At 41.0% G+C, this 16173-nt stretch overlaps 1 protein-coding gene across 1 annotated transcript in view; it reads right to left on the bottom strand.

Moving 5' to 3' along the window:
- Positions 1-4059: 4059 nt before the first annotated feature.
- Positions 4060-16173, bottom strand: part of rras2 (RAS related 2) — a 55359-nt gene continuing 43245 nt past the window's right edge. The window contains exons 4-6 of the mRNA XM_033038510.1: positions 14113-14221; positions 6610-6728; positions 4060-5589 (exon numbers count right to left, since the gene is read on the bottom strand). Coding sequence (XP_032894401.1) covers positions 5502-5589; positions 6610-6728; positions 14113-14221 — 316 coding nt within the window. The 3' untranslated portion in view covers positions 4060-5501. The remainder of the gene's footprint in view (positions 5590-6609; positions 6729-14112; positions 14222-16173) is intronic.

The following is a 16173-nucleotide window of genomic DNA, read 5'->3' as shown; positions in this document are numbered from 1 at the left end:
GGTCTTTGTCCCAAACATCATGGAGGGCACTGTACTTGCACATAATCCAAATACCTGCATTTGCATATCCACATGCCTTTCCAAAAGTGTTATAAATGGCAACAATGTATCTGCTCCTCCACTTTGCCTGGCAGTGTTTCAGGCACTCACCACCCTCTGCGTAAAAAATAACTTGCCCTGCATATCTCCTTTAAACTGTGCCCTACTCACCTTAAAGCTATGCCCCCTAGTATTTCATTTTCCACCCTGCGACAAAGATGCTGTCCACCCTGTATTTAGTTCATATAATTTTACATACCGGTACTTCTGTCAGGTCTCCCGCCACCTCCAGCTTTCCAGAGAAAACAATCCAAATGTGTCCAGCCTCTCCCAGTAGCTAATACGCCCTAAATCAGGTTGTATCGGGACAACTTGAGATTCTAGATCACAAGCCCTAAATATCATACATCTTGCCTTCTGCAATCAATTTGTAAAGCAACAAGAAATATTTTTTCACAATTTAAAATGGAGCTTGGTTCCTTCCATTGCTACCATCTGTTTTCATTTCAGGCAATGAAAGTAGATCCAACAAATGAACAGTTAATATGTAGGTCAGTATCATTTTTAATATCATTACCAAATTCTAAACTTTACCAAGTAATTTATCATTTAAACTCCCAGAATCAATTGAGACACATTTTCATTTTTCTTTTGCACTAAAAATGAAACATGGTTGAATAAAATGTTTGCACTAAAATAAAGCAAAGTTCCGCTAGGCAGTGCCTATAATTGACATATAAATGACTTGTCCACTTTCTGCTCCTCAAATTTAGCTAATCAACAGGACGACATTCTGGGATACTCACAAAGATCAGCACCATAGATCCTCCTTTTGTCAAACTCAACATCAATAGAATTTTACATTTTGACATGCTCTAAAATTCATGCTTTTTTAAATTCCATTACACCAGATAATTACAGTGATGTGACTGAGCAGGATGCATCTCTCAAAATAATAGAACTAATTCAATGCTTTGCCTGAGAGCACTCAGATAATGAAAGGGAGATTTCCTGCAATGACTATTATCATAATGGTTACTAATGGATCACACCGGTTGAAACAAGTCTTTCCCCAACCACTACTTTCAACAATTCTTAACCACTTAGTGGCACATTTCTCAGCATAAATACCATGAAGGCTATCAGGTAAAACTAATAGGATGTTAAGAAAACTGATGGCAGTTCTGAGGGTTTAGTGATGGGAAGGGTTGCTCATCAAGCATCCTGCTTTACCCTGGTTGGTGCTGAGCTGCTTGCATTTGTGGAGCAGATTTACACAATTCTGATCTGTACCTCGCTGTGCTGCATTTGTGATCCCCTAACTTCCCCACTCGCTCCACACTCTTTGCCAGCTGTTTGCAGGCTTGAACTGCGGAATGCAGAGTTGAAGCCATTTCACAGCCATTAAAATGGGGAAAAGACAAAGTGCTGGAGTAACTCAGCAGGTCAAGCATCATCTCTGGAGAACATGGCTTCAGTTCAGTTCAATTTATTGTCACGTGTACCGAGGTACAGTGAAAAGCTTTTGTTGCGTGCTATCCAGTCAGCAGAAAGACATTACAGTCGAGCCATTTACAGTGTATAGATACATGATAAGGGAATATCTTAGCTAATATAAAACATGTAACTGTAGGAATAGATTTAAGAGTGTGGGGCGAGTGTAATGTATGAGTGTAGACCAGCTTCTGTGACTCGCATGCATATAGTCGCCTGGGTTGCGTGACATTTCACGTTGGGACCCTTCTTCAGATTCCAGAGTTTGTACATTCTTCAGGTGCTCTGGTTTCTTCACACATTCCGAAGAGGTGCAATTTGTGCGTTAATTGACTTCTGTAAATTGTCCCTAGTGTGTCAGATAGAACTGATGCATGGGTGATTGCTGGTCAGCGTGGACTAGGTGGGCCAAAGGGCCTGATACAACACTGTATCCCTAAACGAAAGTAATCTAAAAACATCAACCTAGAATCAATGTCATTTGCAGCAGAATCATTTCTGGGTTGAAGCATCATGGCAAGTCTTCAAGTCTTCACTCATTCTGCAGTACATTACGGCATGTGCTTGAAGTGTCAAGTGGAGAGAGGTTGAACGCTAGCCCTGATCTGTACTCTAGTAAAGTCATAATCACACGGCACAGACATGGAAACTGGCACTCTGGACCAACTCATCCATATCAACCAAGATGTCCCACCTATGCTAGTCCCATTTGCCCAATATCCCTCGACCTTTGATCTATGTTCCTACTCAAACGTCTTTTAAAAGCAGTTATTGTACCTGCCTCGACTACTTCCTCCGGCAGCTCCATCAACATACTCATCACACTGAAACACCTGCTCCTTTGGTTGTCTTTATATTATTCCACTCTCACCTTAAATCTGTTATCTCTAGTTCCCAACTCCCCTACCCTGGGAAAAAGACTGACCATCCACCTCCTCCATGCCCATCATGATTTGACATACCTCCGTCTCAGACTCCAGGAAAACCCCCCCAGTCCATCTAGTCTCTCCTCATGCCTCTCCAGTACAAGCAACAACCTCGCAAATCTGTTCTGCAGCTTTTCCAGCTCAGTAACACTCTTCCTATAGTTAGGTAACCAGAACTGCAATATCAATACCCCATGTGTGGTCTCACTCACAGCTTGCACAGTTGGCTTGACCTGAAATGTCACCTACCCATCTTCTCCAGAGATGTTACACACACACCCTGAAGATTCTATAAACTGGCACATTGGTTATAGCTAATGTCCTTCTTTCAACCAGGGGGCACCGCACGATGGCAGCCTCGCCAACAGACGGTCTGCTTTTTCGTCTTTTTATTTTTATTTTCAGTGTTTTAAAAGTTTGTGTTAATGTTCTTTGGTTTGTTTTATGTGAGGGGTGGGGGAGGTGATCAGAGGCAACGTATTTTTTCCAATCTCTTACCTTGCCGGAGATGCGATTGTTTTCCGGATCGTATTTCCGGTCGCTCTACGGCCTAACATCATGGAGCTGGAGGCCTTGCTCGGGATTGACTTTGAGCCCCACCGCAGGGATGTGAAATTACCATCAGAGCCGATCCCTTGGCTGGGATCGACGCTCCTACCGCGGCTTGCGGATTTCACCATCGAGGAGCTCGCAGTCTCGGGTTGAGCCCTATGTTGGGAAGCTCCAAACGACGCAGGAGGATTCTACCAGCTTCAATCCGGGATCCGATCGCCCGGCGTGGGGTGGTTGAGAATCCCGTCGATGCAAGAGCTTGATCGCCCCAACTCGAGGGCCCAAACACCGCCGGCTACGGGAGCCAATATCGCCCGGTCAACGGAAGGCTCGAGAACAAAGAAGGGAAAAGATTGAACTTGTTTTCGCCGTCCATCACAGTAAGGAATGTGGAGGAGTCACTGTGGTGGATATTTATGTTAAAATGTGTTTTGTGTGTTCTGTTGCTTTTAATTGGTATGACTGTATGGCAAATCAAATTCCTCGTATGTTGCAAAACATACTTAGCTAATAAAGTATTATTATGATTATGATTATGATATTGATCAATACTAAAGTCATCAGCTTTACTAGTCCAACTCAATGTATTGGATGCAACGTAGCCCACCAATACTTCCGTGTAGCTCATCCTTGTCTACAATGTATATGGGACTAAGTTGTTCTTTTATATTAGACTGCATCTACCTCTCACCGTGATATATATTCTCATATTGATTCAATCAGGTCTACTAACATTCATGTCTAAATTAAAACATGAGCAGTCAGCACCAAAGATTTTGAAAACATACATTACATTCAAAGATAACACATCCTAATCCACCTGCATGCAACAAGGCATGGAACTTCTGCAAAATATAACAGAGGAAAAAAACATTACCAGTGTTGTATTCAGATTTCGAGATAGTGAGCCTTTTATGAAAGGGAGCAATTCATTTGAGAAATTGAACAGGCACTAGGATGCTTTGCAATCAGGGCAAAGACAATGATTGCTAATAAGTTTAATTTAAAAAGTATCACGATAAAGGAGGCACAGAGAAAATAATAAGTCTTCCACTAAATTAATCATCCTTTATTCGAGCACCAGAAGCTATACAAGGGTGTAGTCAGATCAAACTTCAAGGAGCTGATGTAGAGGCAGTATCAGGATTGTTGTGTACATCTTTTCAGCGATCGAACTCAAAGGACAAATCTCAAACCAAGTTATTAATCCGCTGAACTTGTACTCAGAGACCATTCACAGTCAAACCCAAAAAATATCAGCAGGAGTTTCTCAGATTCTGGACTTTTACAAAATGTATCCACCTTCTGAAATGGTTGGTCAGAGCATGCTAAAGTTTATGTGGGTACACTTTGCAGGCACATGACCTGATACAACTAGGTGCACCCAGCTGCCGTGAGGAGATTAGGAAAGTATTACCACAGTTCTGTAAATTATACCTAAAAGTTTGTCCGTTAAAAGTGAAATGTGAGAATTAAATACTCATCTTTACATATACACAAGTTATGCTGTGAAAGCATATTTGTTTACAAACATATAAAAATACTTGTTAACTAGTTTGATAAGAAAATAATGTATAAAAGTATATAGCAAAACATTTAATCATCTTCATCAGTGGAAGATTCAATTCCATCTCTTTATATTACATGAGGAAAAACAACTACACTTCAGCACTTTGAATCCCTTATCCCGAAATACAATCACATCAAAGGAAGACAAAGAGAAGACTTGAAACTCCTCAACAATGATGCAAAATTAGTCTTTAAAAAATCTCAAATGTTTACACCCAGTGAGATCACAGGTGTTTGGCTTCATTGATTCCCGATAATGTCTCCAGATGGTTAAAATAAATACAGTAGACTGACTGGATTTGGCCACTGGAGCAAAATGCAGCATTACATGAAACTCAGACTCTCACCAACAAAGTGTTATTTAAGGCTTATTTCTCTGTATTTTATCCAGGGCGAAGAAATGACCAGTTCAACCCTTCCCTGTTGCCCTTCACTTATAATCATTTGATACTTGTTTTTCTTGGAAATCAAGGATCCTTATGTACAATATGTGGTTAGCGCATAATCATAGCATTAAACGTTAAATGGCACTGTGGACAAGACATGTAAGCATGGCTTTAAACACCTCAAGGCAAATTAGCTCAAATCAATTGTCTACATTCTGAATTTTCTTTCCTAACAAATAATAGAAATCCCATTCCTGAAACAAATGGAACTCTGACATTTAAGTAGCAGCCTTAGTGTTTATATTCTTTAAACTTTACCACCTGCCTCAGGACATGAGAGGTGACAAAATACTTCTCCCTCACCCCCTCCCCAATCAAGTGGGCAACACAGCCAGCTTTTTATTAGACTACTAAGGCAATCTGCGACCAAACAGTAAGCATGCAGTAAAGAGGCAATATTGATTGACACAAATGTTTTTGAAGGCATGAATGGGGGCAGGTGGTTTGGCAGCTGTTGAGTAGACAAGCCAGCATCTCAAATTATAACACAGTGGCAGCCACTACTGTCTTTTTCATTCCGCGATGGCTCAGGAGAAGGAGGGCATTCTTGCTCTTGAAATCTTCTGCACAAGAACAAAAATAAACAAGTTATTTTCCATTTAAGTGTTGAAATGCTAATGAAGAGCTGCTCAGAATAGGTAGTTCGCATCGTGCCTGAGCCAGGACCTTTAAAAACCATCCAATTTGTTCTTGCTGTTGCCGTACACCCTTGCAAACATCAACAAGATGCATCAAATTTATGATTCAATCAGCAGCATTATTTCAAGATGTACTGTCCAGATTGCAGCTTAATGCGTAGAAATGTACTCATTTTCTTTCGAATACATCTTACAACTACTTTGAAACTGCATCATCAGTTTATCAATCCTGCCAGTGGAAACGCATTATTCTTACTTTATCAAAGCTATTCCTGACATCAAAGACGCCTGTTAAATCTCATCATCATCTTTCTTGTTTCCCTTAAATTTCACTGTGTTAGTCCCAGTTTCACCAAATATAAAATTAGTAAAACTCCGTTCAGTAGTGCGGTTATGGTAAACCACCAATGGAATGTCTTCAAGAACAATATCCTTTTCAATCTACGGTGTTGAAAAGTATATTTACATGTTTTGACACGTCATCATTTTTATTGAAGATACGCAGGATCATGCATTACAGCATTACCAACTTGCCCTGCAATCTTCAAAGATTTGTGCACACAACTAACTCTATCTATCAATAGCTTCATTTTGCTTATATTATAATTCTTAATTCCAAAACTCATCTACACTTGTTCATGGGGTGTATAACAAATGGTTTACTGGTTCATTAGATTGTGGACTAATGCAACAGGCTATTTCAGATCTGGTATCATGCAATTGAAAAGGGACAACCGATATCACAGTTAAAGGACCTTACGATAAGATGGAATTTTTTTTAATTTAAATTCAAAACCAGAATCTTTTATATGAAAAGATCTCGCTCAAATTTGTGGAAGATTCCAATTTTAATTGGCATTTATTCCAGCACAATTTTCCTTGCTTCACGACTCTCCCTACTAAGGCACGGCAGTCACCCCACATAATACGCCAATTGATTCCTACCTTATAACTCGAACTAGCTCATGAAAAGCCTGGTCTACATTCAAGCGGATTTTAGCTGAAGCCTCCATGTATGTTACTTTGAGCTGCCTCGCAAGCTGTAGCCCTTCCTCAGTTGTTATCTGCAGGGAAGGAGAAAAAAATATTAAATACACTACAAATCTGACTTACAATAACCTTTACAACATAGTGCAGAAAATTAGGTTGATTGTGGGGTGTATATATATATTAGAGAACAGAGGTAGATATTAAAAGATTGGAAACAGACTCCTAGAATCGGTTCAGATAAAAGATTATGCTTGTGCTTAACATAAATAGTTCCTGAAGTTGTTGGGCACACCAGGCACAAGCTTAAAGTGACTGCCCATCCCAAAGTGGCCAGAGCTAATGATGGTCGTCAGTACGTACACTTCTGTGGAATAATGTGTTCCAGGAATTAGACCCAGGAATATTCCCAAGTCAGAGGGTAAGGATGGAAGGATACTTGCAAGTGGCGGTGTTCCCATGCACCTGCTGCTCTTCTAGTAGGAAGTGATGGTCACAGGTTTGGAAAGTGCTTCCAATGTTATGGGTTTGGAAGTTTCAAGGCAAGTAGATACCATTCCATTACTACTCACTATTTTCATGAGACCGCTGAGATGTGACTCCAACCACCAGAACATTTACCCATTGACATTTTACCAGGAATGCACATGCCACACTTCATATAGGGAAACAAAAAATCAAAGCAGCCCCACATCTGACATCAGAAATTCAGCTCTCGTCTGCATTAGATGCAAGGCTGTAATGGAGGTCCACTGCCAAATAATGCTGTTAGAATCCAAACTAAAAAACAGTGAGCAAGGACAATTTCATCACACCTTCCATCTCTTTAATGATGATAATGATTGTCATCTTGTAGCCCTCAAGGTATTACGTGAACGCACAGGATTTAAATGAAATTACTTTTAAAGGAATAAAATGTAGTTTGTACACACTCAGTATTCTGTATTTATTTTGATCACAACACTGTCAAATGCCCACACTTTAAATAAGCAACAGTTCCACTAACAAATTGCAAGCATATATCTTTATTCTTAAAATAGGATGTGACGTGATCGTGGCAGTGTGCTGATCAGGACACATGGCACATCAAACACCTGTCCCATGGACAAAAGGGAGCAGCTGTATGCATTTCCAGAGGAAAACTTGGAGGATGTGTTCCTGATATAAATGAACAACACTGGATTAAATAAAGTTGTATTCCATCTATTGGCCTTGGAAATTTAAATAATTTCAAATCTTTTAACCACAAAGTTAGAAATCGAGTCACTTATACAGCACAGAAACAGACTCTTTAGCCCAAATTATCCATGCCGTTTATCCATTTGAGCTGTATTTGGCTCGTATATCCCTCTAAAGCTTTTCTATCCATGTGTCTGCCTAACTGTCTTTCAAATGTTGTGATTCTATCCACCTCTACAGCTTCCTCTATCAGCTTGTTCCATATACCCATCTCCCTCTAAACTGAAATGTTATCCCCTACTACCTTTTAAATCTTTCCCCCAACCTTAAAACTATGTCCTCTAGTTTTAGGTGCTACTACTTTCGGGAAAAAGTCGAACCATCTGCTTCTGTAGGCTCTCATAACTCCTCATAACTTTATATACCCAAATACCATATCAATGAATGCAAATAACATTATACCCATCCAAATGACAACAAGAATGTCTATTTATACAACATCTTCAGAGTAAAATACTGCTAGATGTTTCACATAAGCATCGTTAATAGACCCAAGTAGCATGTAAATAAAAAATAGCCTCCAGTAATTTATAAAGACTACAGTGGATCCAGGGATTTGCAGTGCATTCTAGCTTTGGATTCCCTAAACTTCCAAGACTCCTTGTCTTGTTGGGAGAACAATCACCCAAAGGACAACCTTTTGTTTAAGAATGGAACTGCAGATGCTGAAAAATCGAAGGGAGACAAAAATGCTGGAGAAACTCAGCGGGTGAGGCAGCATCTAGTGAGCGTAGGAAATAGGCGACTTTTCGGGTCGAGACCCTTCTGCTTTAAAAAAAAAAAAATCATCAATGCCATGACAAAAGAAAAGTCCAATCATAATGTTTAAATCAATGGTGACATTTGGCCCACTGTAGATACCTGCTAATTTATACGATGAAATCAAATTATAATATCCCTCTTCAGTCATCATTGTTGAATACACATGGGGAACTTCAGCTGGTTATATTTACATCCTCATTCCCTGCTCCACTGAAGTCAAGGGCGATGCTTCCAAACCCTTCCATTCATCCAAAAGATGCTGAAGTCAAAAAGGAACAGTCCTTCCTCCTCTTCATTCACGTGTCCCCCATTGGAACTGAAATACACGGGCTCAATTGCCACAAGTGACCAACTAATCCCCATGCTCTCAATCGCCTCTGTCGTCAGGTATCCAGCACAAGATTTTATTTCATCACGCTAGGATAATTATTTTCAGAATATGACATAGATGGATAGCACACAAAACACTTTTTTCAATGCATCTAGGTGCACATGTCATTAATAAACCAATCCCAATAATTCTTTGCTATTTAACAAGATTTCTGCAACCACTGCACCCACAATGTTAGGAGCAGGAACTTCTCACACTTCTGTGCTCTCACAAGTCACAAGGAGTAGCACTAAATATCATAGACACATAGAAAAATAGGATGAGTAGGCCATTCAGCATTTCTAGCCAGCACCGCCATTCAATATGATCATGGTTAATCATCTAAAATCAGCACCCCATTCCTGCTTTTTCCCCCATATCCCTCGATTCCTTTAGCCTTAAGAGAGAAATCTAACTCTCCCTTGAAAACATCCAGTGAATTGGCCTCCATTGCCCTCTGTGGTAGAGAATTCCACAGATTCACAACTCTCTGGGTGAAGAAGTTTTTCCTCAGTCCTAAATGGCCCGAAACGGTGATCCCTGGTTCTGGACACCCCCAACATCGGGAACATTTCTTTCTGCATCTAGCCTGTCCAATCCTTTAAGAATGTGATATGTTTCTATAAGATGCCCTCTCATCCTTCTAAAATCTCTCCTGGCTTTCATTCGCAGGATCAGTGTCATTCTTAACATTTTTTTCATAACTCTGGTGGTGGCAAAAGGTATTGCGAGAAGATATTGCAGGGACTGTAAATAAGAAAGGGAACATGACTGATGGAATCGCTACTGAGAGCCAGCAAGGATATGGTGGGTGACAAGGCTTCCTGCATCGTAATAGATGGGCAAGTAAAATAATTGAATGGCACCAACAGCTCAATGTCCATTTCAGGAATCGACAAAGTTCCAGTGGGGATGGGTGGCACAGTGGTAGAGTTGGTGCCTCACAGCACCAGACGCCCAGGTTCATTCCTGACTATGCCACTGCCTGTACAGAGTTTGCACGTTCTCCAGGACCACGTGGGTTTCCTCCAGGTGCTCCGGTTTCATCCCACAAACTAAAGGCGCGCAGGTTCGTATGTTAATTGGCCTCTGTAACTTGTCCCTAGTGTGTAGGATAGAACTAGTGTACAGGTGACCATTGGTTGGCATGGACTTGGGCGATGGGCCTGTTTCCACACTGTATCTCTAAACTAAAAGATCTCAAAACTGTGCAAATGTATGGGAAATACTTAAAATAATTTGGGTGATCAATGGCCAATATTTTCATGCACCTGCACCTCCTTGAAACAATACATTGAATCACTATCTATGTTTATAAGGATATTAGGGCCTTCCTTTTACTTCTGACATAAAATTAGATTAAAGCAACAAGCGCTCTCCTTTTACAAGATACCTTCTGTTTGAAAACATTGCTTGCAAGATAAGTGATTGTATAAAGTTACATCAGATTGCAGCAGCTTAGATCGGAAATCCATGAAGTAATCATGCTCAGAGCTGATCAGCTGACTTGCAGTTTTCTGTTCACTCTGATTACAGTTAACAGGAATGCTGCCAGTCCCAGCATTTCTAATAATGCTTGTCACATAATTATTCAACATGACAGCCTACCCATGAGAACAAATTGCATTAAAGCACACACGAGTATTTCTGCTGTTCAGCAAACTTGCATCACGTCAAAAAGTTCCTGACAAACGAGCTCATCAATGCAAGGCACTATTAATATTCAAAAGCACAAATTGTTCTGCATCATGACAGCATGATAATAACAAGGTTCACTCGGTGTCCTGAGAACACTCCCGGCATGGAGCACAAGATCCAAAGCTTATAAAAAGGAGGCATTCACAGTCATCTCCAGCAACCCCAAAACTTAAAAAAAATATCTGTGCCTAAATAACAGACCAAACAAATTAGTTTAAAATTAACATAATGCTAAAAAAACATGACCAGATGTATACAAACTCTAGTGAAACTATTGAATTCTTGTATAAGAAATAAGTATAAGAAATAAAGTGCATGAGTTTGAGGCTCAGTTAGAAATTGGCAAGTATGATGTTGTGGAAATTACAGAGACATGGCTGCAAGAGGGCCAGGGCTGGGAACTGAATATTCAGGGGTAGACACAAAATGCTGCCTCAGCAGGTGAGGCAGCATCTCTGGAGAGAAGGAATGGGCGCCGTTTCGGGTTGAGACCCTTCTTCAGACTGAAGAAGACATTCAGACAGATATTCAGACTTGAATATTCAGGGGCATACGTCCTATCGAAAAGACAGACAGGTGGGCTAGCTCTGTTGGGAAGGAATGAAATTCAGTCCCTTGCGAGGGGTGACATAGAATCAGGAGATGTGGAGTCAGTAGGGATAGAACTGAGGAATTGCAAGGGTAAAAAGACCCTAATGGGAGTTATCTACAGCCCCCAAACAGTAGCCTGGATATAGGGTGCAAGTTGTATCAAGAGTTAAAATTGGCATGTAGCAAAGGTAATGCTACGGTAGTTATGGGAGATTTCAACATGCAGGTAGACTGGGAAAATCAGGTTGGTGCTGGACCCCAAGAAAGGTAGTTTGTGGAGTGCCTCCGAGATGGATTCTTAGAGCTGGTTGTACTGGATTTAGTGTTGTGCAAAGAACTGGATTTGATAAGGGAACTCAAGGTAAAGGAGCCATTAGGAGGTCGTGACCATAATATAATAAGTTTTAATCTACAATTTGAGAAGGAGAAGGGAAAATCGGAGGTGTCAGTATTACAGTTGAGCAAAGGGGGCTATGGAGGCATGAGGCTGGCCAAAGATGACTGGAATGAGATCCCAGTAGGGGTGACAGTGGAATAACAAGTATTTCTGGGAATAATACAGAAGGTGCAGGATCAGTTCATTCCAAAGAGGAAGAAAGATTCAAAGGGGAGTAAGAGGCGACCGTAGCTGACAAGGGAAGTCAAGGACAGTATAAAAATAAAAGAGAAGTATAACATAGCAAAGATGAGGGGGAAGCAAAGGATTGGGAGACTTTTAAAGAGCAACAAAAGATGACTAACAAGGCAATACAGGGAGAAAAGATGATGTAAGCTAGGTGAGCTAGCTAAGAATATAAAGAAGGATAGTAAAGGCTTGTTTGCGTATGTAAAGAGGAAAAAAAATAGTTAAGACAAATGTGGGTCCCTTGAAGACAGAAAAAGGTGAATTTATTATAGGGAACAAGGAAATGGCAGATGAGTTCAACAGGTACTTTGGATCTGTCTTCACTAAGGAAGACACAATCTCCCAGATGTACTAGTGGCCAGAGGACCGAGAGTGACGGAGGAACTGAAGAAAATTCACATTAGGCAGGAAATGGTGTTGGGTAGACTGATAGGACTGAAGGCTGATAAATCCCCAGAGCCTGATGGTCTGCATCCCAGGGTACTTAAGGAAGTGGCTCTAGAAATTGTGTACACGTTGTTGATCATTTTTCAATGTTCTTTCGATTCCGGATCAGTTCCTGTGGATTGGAGGGTAGCTAATGTTATCCCACTTTTTAAGAAAGGAGGGAGAGAGAAAACAGGGAATTATAGACCAGTTAGCCTGGGGAAGATGATCCAGAGAACCGGAGGCCATAGTTTAAGAATAAGGGGTTGGCCATTTAGAACGGAGAGGAGGAAAACCTTTTTCACCCAGAGAGTTGTGAATCTGTGGAATTCTCTGTCTCAGAAGACAGAGGAGGCCGATTCTCTGGATGCTTTCAAGAGAGAGTTAGATAGAGCTCTCAAAGATAGCAGTCAAGGGATATGGGGAGAAGGCAGGAACGGGGTACTGATTGTGGATGATCAGCCACAATCACAGTGAATGGCAGTGCTGGCTCAAAGGACCGACTTCTGCACTAGTGTCTATTGCCACAGTTCTCCATACAAGAATTCCCAGTATTATTCATTATTTCAATGAAGGTACAGGAGCTTCATTGCTTTTTTGGTAAGTGTTTACGTTAATATTTTCGTATACCCAACTTGCCTTATTACACCACCGCCTATTGCACAAACCCTTTCAGTAAAAACCAAAACATTATCCTTCTGTAAATTTGACTTTTAATAAAACTAAAATAATTGAGCTACTGAGCTTTGGAGTCGTAAAGCAATACCGCACAGAAGCAGGTCCCTCAGCCCAACTCGTCCATGCCAACCTAGGTGCCCCATCTAAGCTAGTCCCATTTGTCTACATTTGGCTCATATCCCTCGAAACCTTCTTATCCAGCTTCATGTAATTACCGTTAGCAGCCACAAAAAGTCAAAATAGATCAATTTAAGATTTTTCTTTCAGCACAGCTAAAACAGAGCCCCATAAACACATGCAATTAGAAAGCAAAAACTCATCCATTGCAAATCATTCTTTGAACACATCATCCGTGATACTTGTGTCCTTTGAGAATGATGTCAAGGTTAGAAAGGAATAAATGTTAAAGGAATCTAAATTTGAAAGGAATCATATTTATTTTAATCTCAAATGTGTTAAACCAACTCACAATGGCAGATTGCCAGTCTTAAAATGAAATGATTGAACCAGATGAGTTTTTACAATGACTGAACTGTTTAATTATTGAAAAAAGCTGATGTCAACCAGTCAGAGTCAAAACTAAATATTTATTTAGTTTTATCTGTACTCAAATCTAAAATAGAAAAAATGTAAATTTTAGAAAAGCTGGTGTAAGAAACAACTGTCATTGACATAGTTTGTTAAGAGTTAAATTTGTTTCTCCTCTGTAAAAATTTTAATGATTAGCTTTACATCAAATAGCTTTTTGATTTTCAGAATTGATATCACAATATTTCTATCAGCAAGTTGGTGCAGGTTAACTCAATATTTTGAGGACTTAGGAACCAAATTAAGTTAGTAGTGTAAAATAAGACGAGGAAAGCAAAGCTTAATCTGACAAAAAACTGCCAATATTGAATAGATTTCATATAAAAAAGCATTTCGCATTTTAACCAGAGTAGGTTTCAATCCTCCTGACATTTCTGTATCAGGAAGCTGCACATCAGTCAAAACTCAAAAATCAATAACCCCGGGAGTGATCTTTTATTTTTGTCGTCTTTGCTAAACAGCAAGGTCAGTTCCTGGTGCTCACCTGCCTTTGATGTTCCAAGTCTGCTTTGTTACCCACAAGGATCATAGGGAATTCATCACGATCCTTCACTCGAAGGATCTGTCTTTGGAACTTGTAAATTTCTTCAAAACTGTAAAGAAAGATAAGTGGCACATCTTTAATATAATTGACAAGAGTCCTTCATCAAACTTCATCAAACAGAAAAAATAAATTCAGAAAAATTAAGTTGATTCACACCAGTCAACTTGACCTAAGAAAATGATCAAAGGATTTTGAAAAGCTTTTGCCAGATTTGTACCACGGTTCATCTTGTGTGGTTCACATTTGACACTCTGCCATCATTGTTCGAGCACAGAAACTTTAAATGTTTACTTCCTTTATTATACTCTACATTTTGTCTATCCCCAATTGATATCACCAGTGTAGGCAAGACCTGAAGGCAAATTGCCTTCAAAACACTAAATAAAAACCATTCATTGTTGATTGTTAACTTCCAGAAAGTAATGGAATACTATTCCAGATTTCATATCCATATCATATACTTATTAAAACTGTGTGTGAGTGTGAGTCTGCGTGTATGTGTGTGTGTGTGTGTGTCTGTCTGTCTGTGTCTCTCTCTCTCTGTTTCTCTCTCTCTGTCTGTGTGTCTCTGCATGTCTCTGCGTGTCTCTGCGTGTGTGTGCATGTGCATGCCTCTGTGTTTGTGCGTGCGTCTGTGTGTGTGTGTGCGTCAGTGTGTGCGTGCGCTTCTGCGTGTGTGTGCGTCTGCGTGTGCCTGTGCGTGTGCTTCTGTGTGTGCGTGTGTGTGTGCGTCTGAGTGTGCCTGTGCGGGCGCGTCTGTGTGTGTGCGTCTGCGTGTGTGCATCTGCGCGTGTGTGTGTGATCACATCTTCTCTAATAAACGACGTGCTAACGGTAACATTTAACATATTCCACTAGAGATTTTCCCCCTGTAGTCCAAAAACGCATTATCTGAAAAATTCATGCTTTATTTCTCCAGTTATTAATGAAAATGTTCAAGCAACGGAAAAGACTTTCTGTCTTCTTGCTCGCGCTGCAAGTGACGTCACCGCCCCGACCACGCCCCCCCCGTACTCGGGGCCCTGTCTGGAGCTTGGAGCCGAGGAGGCTACGGGCAGGGGACGAGTGCGTTGGGGGGAGCCTGCAGCCGGGAGCCGCCAGCCACGAGCGAGGGAGTATTGCATTCGGGAACCAGCCCTCCCCTGTGACGACGCGCAACCCCCCCCCAACCCTTCAAACTCTACCCCCCTTCCCCACCCCCCCGCTCCCTCTCTGCCCCCCTGCCCCCCTCCCCCCCCCCCTCCCCCCCCCCCCCCCCCCCCCCCCACTCCCTCTCTGCCCCCCTCCCGCTTCCTCTCTGCCCCCCACGCCTCCCGTGGTGGCTACAGGTCTACATGGTCTAGTATTATCTAAAACCCAAATTTCATTCAAAGAATTAACCCAAACAAGAATAAATCATGTCTCAGACTTGTTAATACCCAGTTTGAAAAAAATCCTGGAATAAAGGAACTGGAAACTCAGATTAACCACTAGCTCAACACCTCTCACCTTGGGTCTCAAGGTCTCCACAGCTGCTTCAAGGGAGGCACATTGGGGGCGAGGAGAAGTTGATGGGTGCAATGTCAGGGGAAGAGTGCTAAATGGTAGCCATTTTCAATTCATAGTCAACGTAAAAAGCAACCAATCAAAAATGAAAACCCAAGTTATCTAACCAGTTCCAAGTTCAGAGCTCGTCAAATATCAAAGTAGGGAGTTCCCTGGTTAATGCAGTTCAGCTCCGCATACCAACTGTAATCAGGAAAGGAACAAGTAGAACACAGCAAGCTTACTTGCCTTGATCGTATTTAAATTAAGACAACATTAATTTGCCAAATTCATCTCACATTTCCATTATGCCCGGTTTCATACATTGTTAAGGTGACCTCTAAGATCCAGGTAGTAGCTTGCTCAGTCAACACACATCTTCTGTCAAACAGAAGAGAAGTCTGAACTTTTCACATCTATGCAGGGTCATCCACTCGACCCATTTTTCCAGGATCTGGGTTAAAATGTACTCCAGAT

The sequence above is a fragment of the Amblyraja radiata genome, chromosome 20 (genome assembly GCF_010909765.2).
Source record: "Amblyraja radiata isolate CabotCenter1 chromosome 20, sAmbRad1.1.pri, whole genome shotgun sequence".
Lineage (NCBI taxonomy): Eukaryota > Metazoa > Chordata > Chondrichthyes > Rajiformes > Rajidae > Amblyraja > Amblyraja radiata.
This window is presented reverse-complemented; position numbering and strand designations above follow the sequence as displayed.